At 33.1% G+C, this 27368-nt stretch overlaps 1 protein-coding gene across 4 annotated transcripts in view; it reads right to left on the bottom strand.

Annotated features, from left to right (window-relative positions):
• Positions 1-27368, bottom strand: part of col19a1 (collagen, type XIX, alpha 1) — a 306597-nt gene that overhangs the window by 192206 nt on the left and 87023 nt on the right. For all 4 annotated transcript variants that reach the window (NM_001442495.1, NM_001442496.1, XM_087278424.1 and 1 more), the window contains 4 exon segments: positions 1550-1576; positions 3011-3040; positions 10152-10187; positions 16426-16479. In NM_001442495.1, the coding sequence (NP_001429424.1) occupies positions 1550-1576; positions 3011-3040; positions 10152-10187; positions 16426-16479 (147 nt within the window).

The raw sequence follows: 27368 nt of genomic DNA, 5'->3' as shown, positions 1-27368 counted from the left end.
ATTTAAAAATCATGCTTTATATGAATAGATCACTACATAACAGCCAATAAATGTGTGCATTGGTCATAAGCATGCTGGCATTTGGTTTAGATGTGAAAGGTTTAGAAGAGGGAACGCAGTATAAACTACAATCAACACATTTTATGTTCAAAAGTCCTAGCAAAACAACAATTACTCTCTCAAATATAGTATAATATAATAATATAATATAATATAATATAATATAATATAATATAATATAATATAATATAATATAATATAATATAATATAATATAATATAATATAATATAAAAAATACAAAACTTGTTTCCACGTAAATATTTTAAAATGTTTAATGTATTCTTATGAGGTTAAGGATGCATTTTCACTATTAATATAGTATTATGAACCTACCAGGAATTTTATGATTATTTAAAGAATAAAAAGACCAGGAGAACAGCATTTATAAAAGTTTTATGACATTACAAACACAGGTCTGATCAATATAAATATTCTTTGCAAAACAAAACAAAACCAAAATTGCACTGAATTTGAACATATCTTCCAACATTCCATTTTTATGCCAGATAAATTTTCAAACAGTGATTTATGCCTTCATACCAATTTCTTCTCAGTCTTTAGTAGTCCTATGTACAGCACTTTGGTCAACTTTCTTTGTTTTTTAATGTGCTTTTTAAATAAATATTGTATTGTATTGTAATGTATTGTATTGTATTGTATTGTATTGTATTGTATTGTATTGTATATCTAAATACAAAGTAATGTTAATAATCCATGTAAAAGCATGTCTTATTACTAGTACTGTGTAACAAGTAGTAAGTCTTATTGACTTTCTCACTGTATGAAATGCTTTTCTTACTTAGACTTTTTTTTGTCTTATTTCTAATCCAAGTGTCTAAAAAAAGAAAATCTTGAATAAAAAAAACATTTTCTAGACATCCAAAAAATACTGTCTTGTTAAAACAAATAATATGCCAAAATCCAGAAGTATTTTCTAGATTTTGACATATTTTTTAAAACACAAAGAAAATGCTTTTTGATTTAAGAATTTGTACATGTATGGACTGGAAACAAGACAACAAAATCTAAGAAAAGCATTTGTAAGAGTTTTATTCCAAGGTAACGTTTTGTCTTAGCAGATTTGTGAATAACTGTAAGCTATAAATCTCAACAGTTTTTTTAGGAGAACTCTTATTGATACACAAAACTGTCTTGTATAGTATATACTGGCCTAGGGTTTTCATTTTTTTCAAGTAATTCAGGAAACCAAAGGGGCGGATAAGAATCTATAGACTTCCACCTGTCGGTGGTCATTACTGGCTTCAAAATTGTGATTAGATCCAGAAGCAACATTAATGTGAATATGAGCACACAGCAGCTGCCTCTGCCTGGACGGGTTTACATGTCGACGCTTCATAAAGTGCTGAGAGACAGATGTTCAAACGACATGTTCACAGCTCACGGGTGAACTTCATTAAGGAAGGCAAAAACAAAATGATTAATTAAATTCAAGAAGAAAAAAAAAACGTTGAAGATGTTGATGCCTACCTTTTCTCCAGGAGTTCCTGAGGGACCCTGCACACACACAAAAAAGTAGATTTAAGACAAGATTGTACATATTAAGATGTCTGCATGGTTATTAAAATAAAATAAAGAAAATACAGATTATTAACCATGCAGACAACATAAGTATAAAATAAAATAAAATTACTGATTAATAATAAAAAACAAGACTAAATAAAGACGTCTGCAATGTTAATAAAATAATTAAATACTAATTAACAATATAAATACAAGATTATTAACCATGCATACATGTTAATATGATTAAAATAAAATACCAATTAATAATGAAAAACAAGATAGTACATATTAAACATCTAAATGGTTAATAAAACAACATTAAATGAAATAAAATAAAATGAAATAAAATACCAATCAACAATAAAAACTAAATTGTACATATTGTGTACATAAGATGTCTGCATGAGTAATAAAATAAAATTAAATTAAATTCTTATTATATAATAATATTAAAAACAAGATTGTTCATATTGAAACGTCTGAATGGTTATTAAAAAATAAAAAATAAAATAAAAATAAAAATAAAATGAAATAAACTAAATTAAATGCCGATTCATAATAAAAACAAGATTGTGCATATTTAGATGTCAGCTTGCTTAATAAAATAAAATAAAGTAAAAATTAATGATAAAAATCAAGATTGTACATATTAAGATGTCTGAATGGTTAATAAAATAAAATAAAATAAAATACTTACTAACAAAAAACCAAGATTGTACATAATAATTTGTCTGAATTGTAATAAAATAAAAAATAAAATAAAATAAAATAAAATAAAATAAAATAAAATAAAATAAAATAAAAATAAAAATAAAATCATGATTAACAATAAATAAAACTACTAAATGGTTAATGGCAAATTTCAAAGTAAAGGGGTAAAACTGTAAAATAACTAGTTTATTATTATCTTACAGTAAAATAATATTAAATAACTTAGAAAAAAAATATTGACCAATAGTTACAATTCTTACAACTTTCCCACATTTTCTTTGATCTCATTTATATTTTGCCTTGTCAAACAAAGCATCCTTTTTTGTTTGTTTAAATATTGCTTACACATGTTTTGCATTTAAAGGTGTTTTGTGTTTCTTTGGTATGCTTTTTGTATTTTGTTGTGTAAAACATCTATACCAACTACATTTACTTTTGGAAAAAACAACTTTCTATTATTGATGTGTTTATATTTTGTATGTCAGTATATATATATTAATGTTAGAGAACAGAAGTAGTAGTAGTGGTGTGAGTTGTTGGAATTAAAGTGCGTGTCTGTGGGTGTATTTAAATCAATTTCATACATTAATGATGGTTAAATTATTTCTTTTAGAACATTATCTATTCATAATAATGAAATAAAAATCTAAATGGACATTGCTACATGCTAACTAGATCTCTTTCAGAACACACAAATAAAATGCGTGTTTATACCTGATCTCCTTTTTGAGCTTGCTTTTCAACCTACAGGAGAAAGCAGAAGAGAAATCATCACGCATGTCATCGAACAAAGACGGCAATTAACTTCAGCTGTTAACAAAGGTCAGGAACACTGATATCTTTACAGTACATGACCTACTGAAAGGACAAACCACATGACCATTTACAAGACACACACACACCGACAGGCTTTCAGATGCAGAGTAAAACAGCATGGGTTTCATCTTTCACCTGCCATCCTCGAAACACTGACACGTCTCAGAAACAGCTGCAAAAATAGCCATTCATTCCGAGTGTGTGGTGAAAGTCAGAGAACAAAAGCTTGAAAAGCTCCTAAAGCTGTCACAATGTAACTGTGGAGAAGCAACATGTGATGTTAAAGGTTGTAAAGAAAAGCGACAGATAGCGAAAACGCCAGGATCCACACACACAAAAAAATCTATATCAAAAATGGATAAAATCAAACATTCAAAATAATCAAAAATCAAGAGTCTAAAGGGACAGTTCACTCAAAAAAATGTTATTCTGTCATTACTTTTCTTCACTTGTTCCAAGTATGTTTGGTGTCTTTTTGAACGCAAAAGAAGATATTTAAAAAAAAGTTGGACACCAGTAGCAATTTACCTCCATAGTACTTTTTTCCTACAATGGGTATCAGTGGTTTCTGGTTTTCAGTACCACTTGAGGGTCAATAATCGGTGAGTAAATTTTTTTATTTTTAGGTGAACTGTCCCTTTTATCTCAGACCCAATTAACATCAATAACAGCATTTTCAAAATAACAGTTTTGGTTTGTTGTTTAATGCGGTAATGATTCACTGAAACCAAAAATGTTTCAAGAATTTACACTTAGCTAATGATTTATCATAAGCTTGTTTGGCATGCTGTCCCGGAAGAGAGGCGTGAGTTCAAGGGATCCTCAAACCCAGCATTCTTGAGCAAAGGCAGATCTCAAAAACTCACCGGCTGAAGTGGCTAAAGTAAACTACTTTGGGAAGGAAGGGAGCTAGACAAAGTGCCTGTTTTGCTTGGTCTGTTATGTATTATGCATATTTTTGGATGGTGGGAGAAAACCGGAGAACCCGGGGGAAACCCACGCAGACACGGGGGGAAAATACAAACCAAAGGACCAGGGCTGGCAGTGTTCTTGCGGTGGGGTTAACAGTGCTAACCACTGGGCCGCCGTGCCGCTCAATCTATGAGAAAAAAAAGGTGAAGGGGGGGGGCATCTTCCAGACAATAAATGTGGAATGAAGACTTTAATATTTATTTATAGTAGCTTAGGTAACATATGATTGGGGGATCATTATTAGCTAATGGGAGACCGGCACGTGATCCTCCCGAAAGTAGTTTATGAATAAGCTTCACTAAAACTGCTGTCTGAAGGAAGATTTTAAAAAACTCCCAGGTATGTGTAGCCATGTTTTTGGCTTGTCATTTTCTTTAAGTTATGTTTGAGTGTGCGCAGCAATCTCTGTTGCTTACAAAATGCGTGTCTGCGAAATGCCTGATATAATTAAAACACTTCTGCTAATAACTGTGCTAATGGGGTTTGTAAAATACTGTCTACTGATAGCATGCACTGTATACTCTTTCTTGGTGCGCTATGCTGATAGCCAATCAGAACCAATTTTAATGCTTTTTTGAGGCTTCAGATTTTTCCAGTATATCGCCACCTATTGCTTTCCTCGCAGGCACCTTCAAAATCAAAATCAAAATTGATTTGATGTCAAAGCATTTTCGTCCATTTGACATCCACACACTGAAGCCTTTTGAAACACCAAAATGAAAATACAAAAATTGTTATTCATCTTAAAGTTTTAATAATTAATTTACACTGGATTTTGCATTCCTAAAATGTGTAAACTACAGTGCAATGTCAATGATGTTAAGATGAGATCAAATTGACATCTAAAATTGCCGTTAAAAACGCTCCTGTAATCAATTTTAAAAAGTTGACACCAATGTTGATTTTATTTATTTATTCATTTATTTATTTTGAAAAAAAAAATAATAAAAATAAAAATCATACAATTAAAACATTAATTTATCTATTTTCTTTTCGACTTAGTCCCTTTATTAATCTGGGGTCGCCACAGCGGAATAAACCGTCAACTTATCCAGCATATATTTTGCGCAGCGGATGCCCTTCCGGCCGCAAACCATCACTGGGAAACATCCATACAAATTTCTTCACACACGCATACACTAAGGTCATTTTTAGCATACCCAATTCACCTGTACCACATGTCTTTGGACTGTGGAAACCGAAGCACCCAGAGGAAACCCACGCGAACACGGGGAGAACATGCAAACTCCACAGAGAAATGCCAACTGACCCAGCCGGGGCTCGAACCAGCATCCTTCTTGCTGTGAGGCGAACGTGCTACCCACTGCACCACCGCTTCGCCACAATTAAAACTTTTTAAAAAAATACAAAATACATTACTTCATGGTCAAAGTGGAGCAGGATTAAGCACAAGCTTATTATTTTCCCCACCCTATAACCACAAACATCATTTGTCTATTAGTTCAACCTATTTATTCTTTGACTTATCTCTTCTTTTTATATTAGAGGGATTTCATTATTTTGCCATCTTTTTAATATTATATGGTTAATTCACCATTTGTTAATTCTTTTTGTGTCTATCCAATGTTTGATGTCATTTTAACATCAAGGTAGTCAACTGACATCGATTTGTATCTTTGACATGTTTCTTGAAGTTATTTGGATAGAGGTGCCTCCTGGGTTGGCTTGCTCTTGACGCTTCATAGGGTTTGTATGTGAACGTGAACGTATGGATGAGTTTGTTTTTTTAACAGGACAAAAACAAAATCACCTGTGTACATGACATGGCTTGAGTGAGCAATCAAAAGCAACAGATGTCAAAACACAAACAACCACAACCTAATTTACCATAAAATAAAACTGAAACATGCATCAAATCAATCATTACAGTATGTCTGTGCAATAACTTTGGCCACTTCAGCCACATGACAGAATTTACCACTTGACAGAGCATCAGATGCGAAAAAGCCAACATCCACAATTGAATAAAACTCAAAAAACAAATAAACAAACTATGAAACATGCATGAAATAAAAACCTCAACATTGACAAGGAGATATATGCTATTTGTCTTTACAAAGAACATCCTCCACTAAAGCCTGTTAAAAATGTGTTGGTCCTGCACGATTTACAACTTGACTACAGGAGGGAGTGACGGTATGAACGTGTTGTCGGCTCTCACGCTTCCATCCCTGGTATTCCTGCTTGTCCTCATAAAATGTAAAATTAGCCTGAGTAAATAACTGTTATGTCCTGATATAGTGCTGTTGGGGTTACAGTCCTCTGTTTAGGTTACATAAAGGGACAGGACTGAAGCAGTTTATCCTCATAAACAAAGAACATGCATCCCAATTTTTTTTTTTTTTTGTCTGAACATGTCTTTCATACGATGTGTGGATTTATTACATAGATCCCTGTTTGTAGGACATGTTTAGCCTCCACAGTCTGTCCACAAAGGTGTTGGTCGCCCCTGACTGAGCATGTGTTGTCTAGCCTTTATATTTGGTTTAGTTGTAAGGTAAAGAGAGCGAAAGCAGTTTCCAAGTCATTACAAAACTGCTATTACTATGGCAAAATATATAATATAATATGATATAATATGATATGATATAATATAATATAATATAATATAATATAATATAATAGAATATAATATAATATAATATAATATAATATAATATAATATAATATAATATAATATAATATAATATAATAACTGAAAACAAATCCGACAAAAGCTGGAACATTATGGATGTTACAATCACAAGCGATCTAGTCCATACAGCTGGAAAATCTGCCACCAAAGGAACTACAAATCCTGTCATGCACCACACACTTACACCTGTTCTGGTTCTTCTTTGATTACACACACAGCTGGGAGCTGCTCAAAGACTGATTACATGGACCATATATACAGCACACAAACACACAGACTTGGCTGAGTCTTGTTATCTGTTAATACTGTGAAATTACGACGCAGTATCCCTTATCTAGCAAGTATGGACCATCACACAGTGGAAACGTGTACTGTGGTCAGGTGAATCAGTAATTTCAGGTATTTTTGAGGATAAATTTATTTGAATTTTTCATACTGTTCCAACTTGATGATTTGGGGTTATATATGGAAATATTTAAAAATGTAAATTATTCTTATGATGTTAAGGCAAAATGTTTTGCATCTTTACAGAATCCTAAACCTGCATTTGTGGAAACTGTAATGCATTTTATTTTAGAATTATTTGGTGACACTTTATATAAACTGCACACGATTAATTGTTTATTAAGCAAATAGTAATTCATCATTTGATAAGCACTAACTCTACATTAATAGACATTAGTAAGCAGTTTGTAACTACGACTACAAATGCTGTGTTCTTGACCCAAGCACATTTATACACGGTAAAACCAGACATTCAAATTTGTAACAATTAAATGAGTGGTTGACTCAAATTTACAAAAAGATAATTCTACTTATTTGAAAAAAAGTTTTGAACTCAGCGTTGAAGGTAAAAGGTTAATTAAATACGTAAATGGAGTAAGTTCACAGTATAAGACAAGTTTTTGAACTCAAATAGTTTGTTGCAATCGGTTTTCTTAAAATGGTTTGAGTTACCTTAACTTTTTGGGTTTTACAGTGTAGTGTGCTTACAGATTGTGTATTCACTTTGTTAATGATTCATTTTGCACTAAATTAAGCATTGCATAAATTAAAAACTAGGTATTCAAGAGTAGTTAAACATTTTTAATGTCATTTTCAAACAGTAAACAAATGATTAATAAACTATCCAGATGAATATTTATACATCTTATTAGTCAGGCATATAGTAATGGTTACTTTATCCTGATGAATATTTATTTTGAAAAAATTGTAGTAAAAGTTACTTTTTTTATGTTGATAAATGCTTTATTAACACATCCTTATGCAGTTTTGTGGCCTAATTTAAAGTGAGGAATATTTATGCCTTGTAAAACCTATATAAATGACAAATAATAAGGCTCAGGTAAACAAATTAAATAAAATAAAAGATGATTTACTAATGCTTAATAAATTATTTATAGTGTGCAGTTTTTATAAAGTGTTCCCAGTATCACTTTGATCAAAGTAATTAGTCTGTGAACAACAGAAGACAAAATTACACTGAACTTGAACATATTTGTATCCACTACCAGTTACTCAAAATTGAAATATTATTATTTAAAAATTTACTTTTATTTAAAAAGTCTTATTAATAATACTGAAAACAGTTGCTTAATATTTTTGTCCTTTTTTCAGGATTATTTAATGGATTGCAAGTTCCTAAGAACAGCATTTGCAAAAGAAAACTTTCATAACATTATAATTGCATTTACTGCCACTTTTGATCAATTTAAATAGTCTCCCTGCTGAACATCTGTGCTAACTTTGATTGGGAAAGCATATATAAAATAAATGCAAGATTTCAGGATTAAATTTGAATTTTAGGATTAAAATGGCATTAAATCAAACACCAACAAGGTAGCAATTTTATTTCAATAATTTGCATTGCTTGGTTTTTGTTTAAAAGAGACGTATACACATTTTAAACACTCAGTATTATCAGACACTTTTCTTTGCTAAAGCTTTGCGTTTGATGCACTAATAAATTATTAAAACTTAAATCAATTTCTGTGTTCAAGTTTCTAATTATGTCAGCCTGGTTTTGCTGATTCCACTCTCTTGTTTTATACATCTGCAAGTCTGTTAAAATTATTGATTCTTCTGGAAATGAAATTGAAAGGCTTCAGTAATAATACCACTGTGATATTGTTGCCATGTTCATTTTCTTTCTAAGACGATTTTGACACTGTAATAAGGTAAAATAACAGAACTTTAAAACAGTTTCATTTCAAATCCTTGCTATAACTATTTACATGGTGAAAATGCATGTAATAAGTGGTATGATTGTACCATAATACTAAAAATTATGTCAGCTTTGAGTTCAGTATAATATTTTGAGTCAAATCAATACTTTGTGTGTATTTGTTGCAATAACAAACAATTTGATGTGCATTATCCCGTATTATATCAGACTGAATTGAGCTGGATAATAATACTGTTTTTGGCATTAATCAGCACTAAATAAGACAACAAATTTGTTTTATAACTGATAAGAATTTTACCACATTTAAAGCATCTTTATCAACACTAAAACTAATTAGTTTCAAAAAACGACAGCAGAATTTGAATTTGAATAAACTATTATTAAATTTGATGAAGGTTGAATCATTAATTCAAAGATATTTCACATTCTCTTACTGTGCAACAACATACAGTTAGTCAGAATTATTAGCCCCCCTTTGATTTTTTTTTTCTGTTTTTAATATTACCCAAATGATGTTTAGCAGAGCAAGGACATTTTTACAGTATGTCTGATAATATCTTTTCTTCTGGAGAAATTCTTATTTGTTTTATTTCGGCTAGAATGAAACCAGTTTTTCATTTTTTAAAAGCCATTTTAGGGTCAAAATTATTGGCCCCTTTAAGCTATATACTTTTTTGATAGTCTACAGAACAAACCATCGTTATAAAATAACTTGAATAATTACCCTAACCCTCCTAGTACTGTCATCATAGCAAAGATAAAATAAATCAATTATTAGAAATGAGTTATTAAAACTATTGTGCTTAGAAATATGTTGGAAAAAATCTCTCTATTAAACAGAAATTGGGGAAAAAATAAACAGGGAAAATAATAATTCAGAGGGGCTAATAATTCTGACTTTAACTGTAGTTTAACTTATAAACAAAAGCCTTTTATAGATAAAGGTGACTGGACACATTTGAATTGAGCTGAATGTGCACTTAATAAAAAAAAAAACTGTTGTCTTTCCTTTTCTAAAAAGATTCATGTAACATAACACTCAGTTACTCAAACAGAAATGTTAATCATCCACTGAAACCTCAGCAAAGTCTCTCCATAAATCTCAAATGTTGAGTTAAATGCAGATCATGTTTTGTAGGAATTGTTTAAAGAGAGTCAGTTTCATGCTGAGCTGTGAAAAATGCAGTGTACAGTAGTTGTAGGGTGAATGTAGATACTGTACTTACAGACAGTGTTCCTGGACCCGGCAGACCTGGATCTCCCTGCAACAGAGAAATGGTCAAATTAAGAGGGATGATTACAGTATTATGCATTATGTATGCATGATGATTTCAACATCATTTTGAAGCAAAAACTTTAGGGTACAAGATGCAGTTCTCAAAAGTCGTGTGAACAAATATTCAGTGTTTTTCATGGAGACTGCAGTGACTTTAAAATTGTAGTTATACATATATATATATATATATATATATATATATATATATATATATATATATATATATATATATATACATATTTATATATATATATACATATATATATATATATTTAATGAGATTAATATATATATATATATATATATATATATATATATATATATATATATATATATATATATATATATATATTAATCTCATTAAAAGCACAGTAACATATTTAAAGCTGCTGTATAGGCTATTTCGCTATTTCCCATCCCTTTGTGCCCCCTGGTGGCTCATTCACAAACTGCGGTCATACACAAAAAACAGAGCGGCAGCAATTTCAAACGGCGGCGGTATAAGCCCCGGCGGGAATAGCCACTTTGAACTCTTACCTACTATATATATATATATATATATATATATATATATATATATATATATATATATATATATATATATATATATATATATATATATATATATAAATTTGCAACAATTAAAATATATATATATATATTTTTCCGCATTGTCATTATGGAGTATTATGTGTAGAATTGAGGAAATAAATTAATTGAATCCATTTTGGAATACGGCTGTACATAAATAAAAAAAAAAATGTGGAAAGTGAAGTGCTATGAATACTTTCCAGATGCACTGTAAGTCATCCATGTTTAAAACGACATGAGAGTGAGTACAGGAAGACCAAAACATCATATTAAAAACCTGTTCCACTAAGAATCACTTTATGAATCATATGTGGAAGAATAAAACACCCGCATGATCCCAAATCCGCTCTTAAATGAAGGACTTTCATATATTCAAGGTTATACGAATACAAGCAGAGATGTCAGTTCAAGTCGAAACCCCTCGACAAAAACAGGCAGCGCCTTCCACAGATTCAATTTAAATCCAGAGAAACTCCACATCAAAGTTCGCAGGCGTATAAAGTTGTGAACACCTAAAGCTGGCCCGTTTGAAGATATTCTGAGTCATTCTATGTTTGAAGAGCATGACGTGTCTTTCCGACTGTCAGTTTCAATCCCAGCTAACGGTCTTCCTCCCCTCCTTCTGTCTGACTGCGAGATGAGATGAAAAAGGCGCTGGTTTTATTCTCTGCCGCAACTCAGAGGAGCTCATTAGAACTTCAAGGCCTGAAAACGCGGCATTGACAATTACGAGCGCAAAGCAGGCAAACAAAGAAAGCCAATACTGTAAAAGACAACGGCTAATATGCCAGCTAATTAGAGACTAGCATTTGATCTATTGTTTGGAAAGTAATCCCACTGCGGTGTGTGCGCATGTGTGTGTGTGTATACGGGGGTGTTGGGCAATCAGATATCAGAGAAGGAAACTATATTCTCCATTCTGTTTCACTCATGTCACATCATCTTTCCTGCTGTGAAGGCCTGTCTGGGAATTCTGGGAGGCATTTTTTAAAGGAAAGTTACGGATTAAAGGAGATTTATCTTCTGTCAACAGTATGTGTGACATGTGGACAATACCACAGGGAATAATAATACTGTATGTGTGTGAGAAGAACAAACAGAAATTGTGTACAGGACAGGCATGCTGTTGTTATGAACTGAATAGAAAGTGCTTTGAAACAATTGTGGGTCAGAAATGTACAAATAAATGCCATGAAAGGAAAGTTTAAAGTAAAAATAATTGTTACATATTTACCACTGTATACACACGCACTTCAAGTAAACACTCCAAAAAACAACAACAAATTAATTCATTAATTAAACTGCTATTTTTTTTACATGAGAACTAAACTATACAAAATTAGACTTGCTTGGAAAAGTTTAATTAAATTAAAAAAATAAAATAAAATAAATGCAATACAACGCAATTAATGTATTAAATGATTAAACATATAATTAAATAAAAAAATTAAAATAAAGAAAATTAAAGAAAATAATAAAACACAATAAAATAAAACACAATAAAATTAAACTGAATAAATAAATAAATAATACATAAAATTTATTTAAACTAAGGTAAATAAATAAATAAATAAATAAAATAAAATACATAATTAGATAAATAAAATAAATAAACATTAAAATTGAATTATATAAGTAAATACAATTAAATAAATAAAAACAAAACAAACTAAAATAAAAGTATATTTATTCATTGATTATTTTTATTTTTTATAATCCAAAGAAAATATTTGGTTCACATCTTTAAACATGTTTTCACAGTGTAAAGGACCAAGTATTAATATATATATATACACATATATATATATATATATATATATATATATATATATATATATATATATATATATACATATATATATATATATACATATATATATATATATACATATATATATATATATATATATATATATATATATATATATATATATATATATATATATAAACATCAACATAGAAACAATCATTAAACTAATACAAATAAACACACACACTCACTATTATATTTAGTTATTTATGTTTGACTTTTGGTGTATCAGTAACATGTTTTAAGGATACATATAACCAGGGCAATTTATGTTAAAACTAAAAACAAAAAAGGCATAAAAGGTATAAAAAATTAAGTATAAAAATTTGCTAAATATTAACATTAACAAACATTTGCCCCAGTTCCACTGATAAGGCTAACGGCTTGTTTCAGTGGAAATGTCATTTCTGAGCTGCTAAAAACAACTTGCACAGACATCTTAAAATATGTCATTGTTTTTTTCACAAAATGCACACGTAATGTACTTTTCATTGACTTTTTTACATTTCAATTTCTAAAAGCTTAAATATCCTTATTTATATTAATCCTGACTGAATCTAAGTCCTGTTTGTGAAACCAGGCATAATGTCTTCCTAATGCTGCTTTGAAACTCACAATAATGTCTTCCTCTAGAGACTTCTTTCGAAAGAGCTTTAATACAAACACGGCTTTCTGCTGATTTTACTAATGAGTTAATATCATGGTCTGTGATAGACAAAATGTAATGAATGCTGCAAGCGAGCTTAACCTGCTCATAATCTGAAATGCTTCTTTTACATATATGCAATCAGAGTTGCACTGCAGTTTTGCATTCATTAAGGTTTCCCATTTCCATATAGTATCTGACTTGTCAATATTAAAATTGATTCCATCCGACAAAACTGAGCTGCTTTTCATTTGCCTGATTTACAGAAGTGTTCATACCTGCTACACTCAGCACTAGCAATAAAAGCTACACGATCAATGATTGGATCTAAACATGTTTCCATGAACACTGGTTGTACATGGTGCTTTATAGGGTTTTGCCGCATTAAGAGCATTGTATAAAGTGGCCAATTAATTATCAGTGATGTAAAATTACAAATAATCAAATTACTGTAATAGATTATTATTTTTTTCCTCAGGAATAGTACTTTACTAAGTAGTAAAAATTCACACTTTTACCTTCCCTTGAGTACATTTTTTTTTTGTGCTTTTAATTCACTATTTTCCTTCAACCTGCAATCACTACTTTATTTCTTCTGGTCTATGGGGATTAGCCGAGTAGAAAAATCAGTCATGTGTTTCCTGTCCAATGAAATTGCACATAGAATCTAAAAATCGCATTATACAGAACAAGCAGCGTTATCAATGTAGTATGCCGTTTGGAATCATTAAAAGCATCCAAGAAGATGTCCAAAATTGTTAAATGCAATAACCCAGAGATCTTTTAGACTGCATGTAACTGATAAGAAGATGATGTTTACTGTGTGATGACTAAAATTGACAAAGGGCCTTAAACAATAACTAAATGCAGTACAGAATGCTACGTTTTCACATACATGCGTAAATGCATTCAAACGCATCAATCTTTCTCAGTGTAATACTTCTTAGGGCTCTATATTGACGGTCCATGCACAGAGCGCAAAGCGCAGGGCGCAAACGCTTTCAGGGCGTGTCAGAACGCATTTTTGCTAATTTACGGATGGGAAAATGTGCTTTGCGCCAAGGCGCATGGTCTAAAAGGGTTGAGTTTATTTTCTTAATGAGTTATAGGTGTGTTTTGAGAATAAACCAATTAGAGTCTCATCTCCCATTCCCTTTAAGACCCAGCTGTGTCGCACCAAAAGCACATTCGCTATTTACAGGACGCAAAGTAAGTCTAAGTGGAAAAAATTTACATTTCACAAGCAAACAGTTAACAGTTGACAGTTTTTTAACAGAAAACTGTTAAACAGAGCATCTACTGCGTGAGAATGAGAGATAATGGAACTATTTTCACATTCGCTTATGGATAGGGAAACCTTTACGCACAGACATCAATCAGCCTATAAATAATTAATTTCGTTTATTAAGCGCAAAGATTTGTTTCAAAAATATTTCTAAATTCAGTTCTAATTTCTAACAAACGAATAAATGAACAATAATGACCAAGTGTGGTCAAAATACTGAGTTATTTCCAAATACACCTGCCATGCCCCATATGGTCTAAAACCTGACAGGTGGGCAAATCTAAGCTTGTTTTTACTAAAACAAATATAAATATGGATATCTTAAATAATACTGCTAATAATAATAACATTATACAAAAGCATTTTGTTATAAATAAACTGAAAAAGCCTCCCGAGATGAAGAAGACATAAAAGCAGTGATTTTTCATATTTATGTAGGCTAGAAAATAATGTTTTGTAATATTTTAATCCTTTATATTTATATCCTATATCTATTCTTATTATATCCTATATATCCTTAATATTAAAAGTTTTTCATATGTAAAGATATTTGCCTATTGCTCTCTTGTGCGTATTAAGCAGTGCGTAAGCTAGGCGCTATTACTGACTATTAAAAGGGCTACTTTTTACTCATAATTTGAGAATTGTTCATTCCTTTTATTTTATTTTCGGCTTAGTCTCTTTATTAATCTGGGGTCGCCACAGAGGAATGAACCGCCAACTTATTCAGCATGTGTTTAAAGCAGCAAATGCCCTTCCAGCCGCAACCCATCACTGGGAAACTCATACACACTCATTTGCACACATACAGTACATACACTTTGGGCAATTTGGCTTACCCAATTCATCAATACCCCATGTCTTTGGACTTGTGGGGGAAAGCGGAGCACCTGAAGGAAACCGCCGCGAACACAGGGAGAACATGCAAACTCCACACAGAAATGCCTACTGACCTGGCCGAGGCTCAAATCTGTGACCTTCTTGCTGTGAGGCGGCAGCACTACCTACCTCTTTTCTATTACGTTTGATAAGTTAAAAGCGTCCCTGTTGAGGAAAATTCATTTGAACTTTTCTGGCATTTCTGTGGGGAGTTTGCATGTTCTCCCCATGCTCGTGTGGGTTTTCCTTAGGGTGCTCCGGTTTCACAGTCCAAAAACATGCGCCATAAGTCAATTGGGTGTATGGTGGGTGTTTCCCAGAACTAGGTTAAACATCCACTGCATAAAACATATGATGGAATAGTTGACAATTCATTCCACTGTGGTGACCCCTAATAAATAAAGGGCTAAGCCGAAGGAAAATGAATATATGAATAATAATCAGAATATCACTATATGCACGGTCACCTTTTATTTTGAAATTTGATTTAATGGTATTTCTAAAACACTTTTTTGTCCATTTCCTGTTCATTCCCATTACGCAGACTAGAAACAAAACAGCTTGAATTTTCAAATGTCATAAATGATATATTGATACATATGCCTATTGATATTCTGCTAGGCTGTCACCACTTATTCATTACTGAGTTGGGGGTTGTAGCATCTGCCACTGAAAACCAGTATACTTTCACCAATAATGCCAATGTTTGGCTGGAGGTGTCCCAGCAGAACTCGCATTTTTCCCTCCTTTTAGACCCAAATGAACCAGCAGCCAAAGTTTAGCGGTGACATTTTTTACTTTTTAATGCTATAATGATTTTCCCAAAAAAGAAGAAAAAAAAATCTAGCTTATTTTCTGGCAGTTTTCGAAGAATGACTCACAAACAGACTGTGTGGCTTTCTGTGTATAAAAAATTCAGGGTCTGAAAAAAATCATCTCCAAGATCATACAGCCTCCATCTCTCTCTGAGCAATATAGTTTGTAAATGTTATCAAACTTGCAGGGTTACTTACTTTATCACCTTTGAGACCGGGTAGGCCTTGAGGTCCAGGATCTCCTTTCAAACCCTGAGGAGACACAAGAAACAGGAACCAGTTTAATCAAAGTCTGCTTCCTCGCAGCTTCCTGACAGGACAACTAAGGGGAGGGGGGGGGGGCATCTTTACAGTCAGCAGATGGTGTATCAGACCAAGTTAGGGATTTAACAGGGGGATAAAAATTGTGCAGTGTATGTCAGTGAAGCACTGACGTTAAAGTTTTTTTTTATTTTTTATTTTTTTGAGTACATCCACAGACAAACAGCAAACTCAAAATGCGCAAATATAAAATCCCCTTAAAAAGTTTCATTCTTATCCAAATGTCTGTGCTTTTTATCAGCGGCACAAACATCTTTGAAAAGCATTGAAAGCATTTGTTGACATGTACGGCTATTGTTTGTGCTGTCTTCACTAGGGTTGTTGTTGTTGTTGTTTTTAAACAACATGAAAATGTGCCCAGGGACACATTTTTAAGAACCAAGAAATATGTGCTCGTGGGTACAGATGTCTGCATTTTATGTGTAAAATGATTGCTTTGCTAATGTGATGTCTTGGGGTTATTGTGTTTTCCAGTCAGGCTGCCTAAAAATTAATCCACCCTGCCCGGCGGACAATCTTAATTGTAGGAAAAATATAGCCTATTTCATTTCATTTTTTTAATTCTCTTACAAATTGGGTAATTATGTTGGATGTAATTTTTATGCATCGAGGAGCCACTATTAATGTGTGTTCGAATTAGCATTTGTGCTAACTGGTGTCATTGAAACTGGCTACTTCTGTACCATAAAAAAAATAAATAAAAAGATATAGTTAGGTCTAGTGCATTTTCACATGATTGTTTAGGGACAATTAAAAAAGAATATAATAATAATAATAATAATAATAATTATTAAAGTAAAAATTTTAATAATGATACAAATTATTAAATAAAATTTAGTATTTTAAAAAATATATGTAAAAAATATGTAGACCTTTAATGAATGCCATTATAGTATTTATTTTTATTCAGTACATATGTCTTTTCTAATCTGGTCTTTTAGAGTGCCTTTCCGAAGTGCCTCAGCATGAATGGCACCAGATTTGGGAGTGGAGTGGACCAGTGTTTGAGTTCAGTGATGGACGGTTTCAGAAACCAGGTAAAACAAAACCCCAAAAAAGCAGCGTGTGGTTGCGGTAAAAGCACATGGCTATGATAGCTTTTCTCATCTAGTTTGTTTTTGAAAACCCTATCGGTTGGGTTTAGGGATGGCCATGGGTGGGCCTGTTGATATCAAGCTCAAATATTATGCACGCTGACAAGCTTCTCTCACGGATGCGCACGAGAATGATGTTAATATTTGCAAACATGTACAAGGTAGCCTCTGATGGACTTACGAAAAATGACACGTATGACAAAACGTGCTACAGTAATGTATTTGAGATTTTTAACTATGTACACGGCACACTCTAGTGGATTTGTAAATGCAAAAACTGCAGGAAGTCCAGGGTACATATTTGTCCAGGGTATTCATATCTGGTTAAGTGTTGACAAATTAAGTACTTCAAACACCATTCAAAAAACATGTACGAACTACACAAAGCATATGCTTAGTGTAGGCCAGGGGTGTCCTAACTCGGTCCTGGAGGGCCAGTGTCCTAGAGAGTTTAGGTCCAACCCTATTCAAAAACACCTGAAGCAGCTTATCAAGCTGTTACTAGACAGCTGTTAGTTGGAGCTAAACTCAGCAGGACACCGGCCCTCCAGGACCGAGTTTGGACATCCCTGGTGTAGACCAAAGTATACTTTTTATTTTTGCATTGATCAGTGTAGGCAGTCAAACTCTTTTTTTGATAGTGTCGGTGAACACAAATGTAAGATGCATCCGTTTAGCATCCTTCTGCGCTTCCCTTCTCAAAAGTTATCTGTGAGAAAACGATTGTATTTATTGTTAGAAAAATTACAGCACACTCTAGCTCAAAATAGCCTTCAGTTTTTATAATTAATGCAATGGGGTTGACCCTAGATAAAGGATATGTTATCTAGTATGTTTTCTAGTATGCTTGTGTCGAAAGACTTCACACAATGCTCTTTGAAAGGTTTTAAATTATCTGTGAGCGTACACTAATAAACTAAAAAGTAAAATCAAGTATTTGGCCTATTCAGTGGCTATTATTAAAAATTCACATTGCATACTGTATACACACATATTATGTATTAAATTAAGTATTATTTAAAAAACGATTACTTGACTAAGTTAGCAAAACCATGGCTTTTAAAGTGATTTATCTAATAATTTGAAGGAAAAAGTGCACTCAATTATTGAAGTTAAATAAATATACACACTTTATTTTGATGATCCCTATTACACATTTTGTTGACAAAAAATGCAATACATTCTTATTTGAGTATTAGTAGACTGTCTGCATAATATCTGCTGATACTGCTCCTTCAACAGACTTTTAACTGACTATAAGAATCTTTGCAAGTACATGTCTACTTACACTAACCCTACTCCAAACCTAACAGTCTACTTATAATCTAATGAGAATTAAGTTGGCAAGTAGATGCCATGTAACTTAAAGGTGCAGTAGGTGATTGTCTTCAGAATTTTTTTTGTTGTGCTGGTTGAAAGTCTCTTCACAGTCCAATAGTAATGATTATTGATTGTTTATATGTATTTTTATATTCTGGATAAGGCATAAAACTAAAAAAATATTCATCCAATTAAATATTGTCGGACTGACATCTCCCATAATTCCGATAAATAGCTCAAACTGTCTGTCAACAAATGCAGATTTGGGCTTTTGTGCATTTCTGTTCATGCACATCCACCATTAGTGTGTGCTCGCCTAGATGAGCGCCGCGTATTCATGATAAAACTACTTTAGCTTCACGTAGAGCTGATGCAGATGATGTTGTTACACTGAAATCTTCTGGTAAAAGATTGATGTGACTATTTTCAGTTTCATAAGGGAACTTTTACAGCCTCGATAATGTAGATGTATATTTAGTTTAACAACCAAACTTTAGTAAATAGTGCTATACTGCCTAGCCTGCTTTACTGAGCTGAAGTTGGTTTTAAATTCACATTGGGTCATTTCTGAACAATAAATACTCCTGAAATTGTTTACCTTGCTACTCTGAATAATCGCTCTGAAATTGCATGTAAGTGTGGCTTAGTAATAAGTATAATTTCTGCACGCTGCTGGCCAACCTTTACCTACACTTCTAACTGGTGAATGACAACAACTAGTGGGTTGTCTGCTGTCGTGTCTCGAAGGCGTGGCTTTGAAACAGTCCCTCCCCTGCCGTCCAAAGCTAATATGCTAACAGATTAGCATTTTGGCAGATCACCTACTGCACTTTTAAATTCAACCAATTGCATTAAAGGGACCATCAAAATAATATGATATCAAATAAACTTTGTTCTTAGTTAAATTGGATTATTACGTACAGTCAACTTGTTGCTTTTAAAGCAAGAGGTTTACTCACTTTAAGTAAAGTAACTACTTACTTTTTTTACACCAGTAGGGCTGGGACGCTAAATCAATGCATTTTGTGAATTGTTTCTTTTTTTTGTTCAGCTTTTATGCCGTATATTATTTTGAACAAAGCTCACTACATACACTTGTAATGCTTAAAACTTCCCTATTTTTATTAATTAATCTTTCAATCTACCAATCAACCAACTATACTACAAAAAAGGTCTATAAAGTTCTTCACAACAGCAAAACAAAATGACTTAAACACAGTAGAAATGCAAGAACAATCAAAACAAGACTATCAATGACACATTAAAACAATTAGATCTTTATATTTATTCATTCATTCATTCATTTTCTTGTCGGCTTAATCCCTTAATTAATCCTGGTCGTCACAGCGGAATGAACCGCCAACTTATCCAGCAAGTTTTTACGCAGCGGATGCCCTTCCAGCCGCAACCCATCTCTGGGAAACATCCACACACACATTCACACACTACGGACAATTTAGCCAACCCAATTCACCTGTACCACATGTCTTTGGACTGTGGGGGAAACCGGAGCACCCGAAGAAAACCCACGCGAATGCAGGGAGAACATGCAAACTCCACACAGAAACGCCAACTGAGCCGAGGCTCGAACCAGCGACCCAGCGACCTTCTTGCTGTGAGGCGACAGCACTACCTACTGCACCACTGCCTCGCCCCTTTATATTTATTAATAATTCTTATTAAGTAGTAAATCTGTGTAAAGAATTAGAGGCGACCAGAGTATGGCTGTTTGTAAAGTGGCATTTCAAAGTAAAAACTAAGCTTAGAATCAACTCAAGAGAGAGTCAAAATGCACTTAGACAATCTCAGAATTGAATTAATTTGTAATGTATCAATTTATCATCACAAGCCTAAAAACAGTGAACATTAGAACATTATAAAAGGTGCACATTACTGCATTACAATCAAATTCCGAAAGGTTAAACTTCATTAGTTGCTAATAACTTTAACTAATTTACAAGTAACTATAGCTTTTAACAGTTACCGTTATTAAATATAAACATAGTTAACCTGTAGTATTCAGAATAGGTGATGTCAATGTGTACATGTTCAATGAAGTGTATTTGTGTATTAAGTGTGTGTGCTGTCCTAATGTCTCAAGGTGTTGAGGTGGCCTTATTTACATGACAAATCTGATTTCTTTCTTCTAAACGTTCTTCTCACTAAACGTTTTAGTGAATGCTCTGCACAATCTTCCCCCTCTAAGTACACACACAAAATATACAGTGTATTTCTCAAGTCCTCTGGCTGCAGTTGGGATTATCTCGCCTGACGGGGCTTTGTGAGAGGGAATCTGACCGAAGATAAAGCAAAACCACAGGCAAAGTCAGAACTTCTGCTGCTGAAAAGCAAAATAGTGAGAACAGGTGGGGGGGAAAAAAGAGGAATATAAGAAGGTGAGAGAGGAAGAAGAGCTGCTGAGGAGAGGTGGCTGATAAACGAGGCCTGATGCATATCGACAGGCTGAATTTACAGCAGCTCTTGTTAGGTGTGACACATCAGGACCGGCAGCCACACACACACACAGATTTCTCAAATAAGTCAGAGGACACTTAGAGGCAGGAACACTGAACCTCGAAATACAGCAATTTGTCTTAGTTAAGCTTTCGAGTGAGTATTAATGTTGAATTATATTAAGGCCAGGCGAGCGCCTTGCCCCGTTTTAATCACTTCTTCAAGTTCATGAATAGACTAATTTGGGCTTTTAATTTATGACAATGGAGCGAAGACTAATGTGGAGAACTACTCTATAAAGCAAGATCAATACAAATAAGATGTTTCTGTGAGAATGGTGATGCTTTGAGGAAAAAAGAGCCTTATATTGGAAGTATTTGAGTAGTATTTGAACAACATCTAAACTAGGGATCAAACTTTTTTGTATGAAGAGCCAAAAGCCAATTAACGTTGATAGCTGTGGGCCAAAGATAAATATTCTAAACTATTTTACATTAAAACTGCCATGCGCAATTTCCTAATAAATGTAATAATATTAAAAATAAACAGAAAACATTAGTTTGAATCCTATTAACTAATGCAGTATAACTTTTTAAAATTAGAATGTATTGCAACAAAACCATAAACAAATAACATTTATCTGCCTTTGCCTTGATTCGTTCACCAGTCTCTGCAATGTCCACTTTTCATCGTATGTAAATTTTAAACAAAATCTGATTGACACCATTTACATTGAAACAATTGATTTCATATAGCTTTTTTGTAGCTTAACAATAAAACAAACTAATATAAGGTTACATTAAATTTAAATGACAATCACTAAACTATTCTTAGATGCCAAATCAAAGGTTACCTTGGGCCAACTTTGGCCAGCGGGCCCTGGTTTGGGTATCTCTGATTTAGACACTCACTATTTCCATAAACTCTTCTGATTAACAGGCAATAAAAATGCAAGAGAGCACTTTCATCTTGCTTGCTATTTGGGATTGAGCAAATAAAATAAAATAAAATAAAATAAAATAAAATTGTAAATTACATTTATTTAAATAAATAAAGTAGAATAAAATTATTAAAATAATAATTAAATTAAAAAATGAAAATTTAAAATGTAAATTAAATTAAAAAGTTTAATTAAATATTAAATTAAATTAAAAAAGTTTTATGAATAAAAGAGAAGGCAAAGAAATATAGAAAAACTAAATTACTAAATAAAATAAACATTATTTTTAAGATCAAATGAAATTTCACCATGTTAAATCTAACATTAAAAGTTAAACATAACATTCAAAGTGCAAATAAAAATTTAAACTGTAAAACCACCATTTCAAAATCCCACATCTGTGCTTATAGTTTCTAGCATTTATCACAGTAAATTGTCTATTATTTCCTGCTTTATAAAGATAATAAGCAGCTGCAGTCTATACAGTATAAAGTCAGCGCTCCCTTTCTGACACATCCACAAAACAGCAACCAAAGACTTTTCCTACACCTATCATTTTGTTGACCCTGAACTGAAGGCCATAAAAGATAGATGTGAGTGTGAACCAGCACTTGAACTTGATCGGGCCTGCAGTGGGGAGGAAGCTCACTCTGGGACGGACTGATGCAGGTTACAGTACGGCTGCTCTTAAATGATGGATGTCCAGAGGGGTCTTTGGAGAGAGTGATCCCATACTGCTTTCAGCACAATCTAATGACTGCTTCAGGGAAGTAGCACGCCTCTCTGATGTGGTCCTTCCTCCTATGGTTACGCAATATTCACTTTTATGAGGTGTTTGAACACAGTGTGTACAAACAACCAGCCTATAATGTACAATCCCGCCACTCACATTTCTATAATCCCAAAAATGCTAAACAGTCTCTTTGAGTGCATCATATAGTCTCCATATAGTCTTACACTGTATCCTAACTACATGCAGTGCAATGCTAAGACACATGATACATGCTGTATTTTCCATTTTCGCCAAGATGTTTATAATTAGGCATTTATTAGACTTATTTTAAACAAAAATGTGTACTGAGGAGCAAATGCATGTTGTTAGATTAATACAGAAAATGCACAGCACCAGCACAAATCATAAATGTACAATTATTGCACACTGTATAGTTTATTGACAATAAGAACTTGAACTTGATCGGGCCTGCAGTGGGAGGTGATAAATTGCATGTCATTGTCATGTGCATTTGTCTATAAAGCCAGTTCTGTAATCAGCTGTGTTTAGTTGGAGCAGCCTTTACTGCATCAAAAAGCCATTCTCTGTCATAGTCATGGAAATTGCTATAGTCAAATAACCATTATATTATATTGACAGCTGTTTGCATAGCTTCTGTACTAAGGCCCTTTAAAGCAAATGTTGCTAATGTTAAACATAAAGCAAGTGTAAATACCACACTGTAAAACCCAAAAAGTTAAGGTAACTCAAACCATTTGAGGAAACCGATTGCAACAAACCATTTAAGTTCAAAAACGAATCTTAATGAGTACTGTAAACTTAATGCATTTGAGTAAATAAAGCAATATGAGCACAGTAAATCATGATAAATAAAGAGAACTCAAACCAACTGAGTATTGTAAAATCCAACAAGTTGTCATGTTCACCAGCGAACAACCACCAGATGTCGCTGGTAAACACTCACACACAAACACACACTTAGAACTACACTTCCGCCTTTTCCTGGACTACATTTTCATACATGCACTTCTCCCTGACACCCATGCTCATTCATCTAACTTGATTGCATTCACCACCTGAACCTTGTCATAGACTGAACTCTCACAGCTGAAGCCACCCACACAATGATTATTTGGACTATTTAAACCCCTCTTTTCCACACACATGTTGCTGAGTCTTGTTTACTGTTAAGTGACATAACAACGCGTTTCTCCCTGTCTTGTTTCTCCGTGTTTAAACCTAGCTTTGTATCCTTGTTATCCTGTTTAGCTGCCAGCCTTTCGACCTATTGCCTGTACCTTGATTACAATTCTGGATTGTCTACATATATCTGTTTACACCTGTTTTGACCATTGCTTGCCTGACTACGATTAAACCTGCATTTGGACCCTACCTTCTGTTGTCAGTGTCACTCCCCGTCATTACACAAGTAAAGGCAACTCAAACCATTTGAGGAAACCAATTGCAGCAAAGCTTTGAGTTAAAAAGTAATCTATATGAGTACTGTGAACTTACTCCATTTAAGTCAGAGGTGTCAAGGTCATGTGTTTATTAATCTTGTTATTCAAATGAAAGCAGATTGTTCTCCTGTTTATCCTACGGATTTCCCATAGACTAGTATTTTCCATAGACTGTAAAAGATATGGACGTAGTATCTGTGACGTCACCCATTGGTTTCTGAAATGTGCAAAAGAAGCTACAAGTAGGTGTGGCCAACTGTCGCCATTTTGTTTGCACGTCATCATGGCGACAGGGGCTGCCCAAAAAGGAGCAAAGAGGCGGAGCATCAGTGAAGCTAAAGATGCCTGCTAGCATTTTGCTTAGACGCCATTTTCTTTGGAACAAACGCTTAATACTTCATTACCTGCAACTCGTTTGTGAACATGATACATAAACAAACTGAGTTGGACCATCCCACAGAGGAAACGTGTATGGTGGTCATATGAATCAATATTTCAGATATTTTTTGGAAGAAATGGACGCTGTGGGCTCCAGACCAAAGAAGAATAGGGTCCAGACTTTTACCAGCAACAAGTCCAAAAGCCAAAAGATTTCGACTGTATGAGATTCACTTGTTTTGTTGCTTCTGGAGTGTCAGAGTAGCATAGAGGCTCCGCCCTCTTTTGGAAAGCAGTAGCGCATTTGCATGCAAGGACAAACTAGAACAAGTATAACAAATGATTTGTAGTGGATTTTAAGCTGAAACTTTGCAGACACATTCCAAGGACACCAAAGATTTATATAAGATCTTGTGAAAAAGGGTCATAATATGTCACTTTTAACAACAGCAACACCAGTTCTCTTTAGAGGGACTGGGTTTGAGCTTCAGGCCTACAGGCTGTCCTGACCTGGGGAGTCAGCACGGAGACACAGATTGGCTCTGGGCATTGCAGCACGAGGGGGGAGGTGAAGGATGGGTTAAAATCAGGGCTGTGTCCCTCTCTCGGTCTCGTCACGACAGTGTGAGGTCAAAATGCCGCAGGGATCTCTGCTCACTTGACTGATAATTATGTACTGCGCAGCTCGTCCTGGCTGGAGAACAGGCCAGGTCAAAATATACAGTCTGGCAGCTTCCCAATACAGAAACACACACAGAGCACACAGAGAAGTGTTGGCTTAAAATGTATGAAAATCATTGCATGATATTTAAATGCTATATAAGCAAAAACTGCTTAATACTATTAGTTTGTTAAATAAAAACAACAACAACAACAACAATAATAATAATTATTATTATTATTTATAAAATAATTAGAATATATAATATATAAAATAATTATTTAATAATAATAATAATAATAATTATTATTATTATTATTATTATTATTATTATTATTATTATTATCATTATTATCATTATTATCATTATTATTATTATCATCATTCTGAGGTAGAAACTTAATTCCACAAGTTTGCAACTAAAACAATAGTTTGAAAATGTTATGGACAGATGGCTATTTTGCAAAAATATTTGGTTGACTTGAACTCAGAAATTAAATGTAACAATACATAAACAAACTGAGTTAAGCTATGGAAAGTTTTAATACAATTAAAGCTTTTTCATCATGGCTTGGTGTGCATTATTTTCAATAATATTTTCAACATTGCTAATATTTTAGAAGTAAAGGTACAAGAGCAGGAGAGGTACATTAAAAAAAGCACACATTTGTGCTGAAATTATCGATATTGACATGTTAGATACATATTAATGCCAAAAGTGTATTGTATTAGTACCTAACAGTACAAAAGTGTGTCATTTTAAGAAGGTACCACCCCAGTAACAGTTCTCCTACTTATATTTGTGAAAGTTTCAGTAAGCAATAATGAATAACGTGCCAGATAATTATTTGAAAATAATGCTCAACCAGCCTTTATTGTATTTAGTTTTAACAGGTATGTGATGGAAGACAAGCACCACCTCCAAAAAAGGATAATATTCTTTATAGAAATATTTAATATTGGCCACACAATTTAAGTTTAATTTTTTGTTTTATCAGATTAAATATTTAGCAGTTTAATAGTCACCTAAGTAATATTTAATAGGTTTATAGCCTTTGTACCGCAATGTCGGATCCACACACCGCCACAAGATGGTGCCACTAACTCCGTTAGTGCTTGTGTCCACAGAATATAATTTTTCCTGTAATTTAGTAGACTCTTTATTCCACGTGATAAGTAAACTACTAGTCAGTCAAAAATGTGAACTGTTTTAAGCCATTAAATAATTTAAAGGCCTTAAAATATTATAAATATAAACATAGGTCCAGTTGAATAGAGTAGCCTAATATACTTTACATATCATACATCGCTAAAAAGAGTTTATCACTATTACCTTCTCTTTTCTTCGGCTTAGTCCCTGCTTTTTAATAGTTTAATTAACTATAAAATAAATGTTCATACATTTGCAATATCATCTAAACTTATGAAACATTCGGGTAATTAATTTCAGGTGCTAGGCTGAATAAATGAAGATGTAAGACTTGCAGCGGATAACAACAAATGTGTGTCCTGCGGCTTTAGCGCATGGCCGTGACATGCAAATGTGATAGCGGAAAATAGTGTGCACAGCCGAGCACGCATTTAGAGGAATTTCACAATCTTGCAAATTGTCAGTGGCTTCCTCATCCGTGCACATTATAGCACTACACAATATCTTTATGTGGTCACACTTTACAAAAAGGTTCATTAGTTAATGTTAGTTAATGCATTTACTACAAATAATGAACAATACATCTACTGTATTTGTTTATCTTAGTTAACGTTAGTTAATGAAAATACA

The sequence above is a fragment of the Danio rerio genome, chromosome 13, assembly GCF_052040795.2.
Source record: "Danio rerio strain M-AB ecotype USA chromosome 13, GRCz13ab, whole genome shotgun sequence".
Taxonomy (NCBI): Eukaryota; Metazoa; Chordata; class Actinopteri; order Cypriniformes; family Danionidae; genus Danio; species Danio rerio.
The sequence above is the reverse complement of the archived record's forward strand: the minus strand, read 5'-3'. Positions and strand labels throughout refer to the sequence as shown.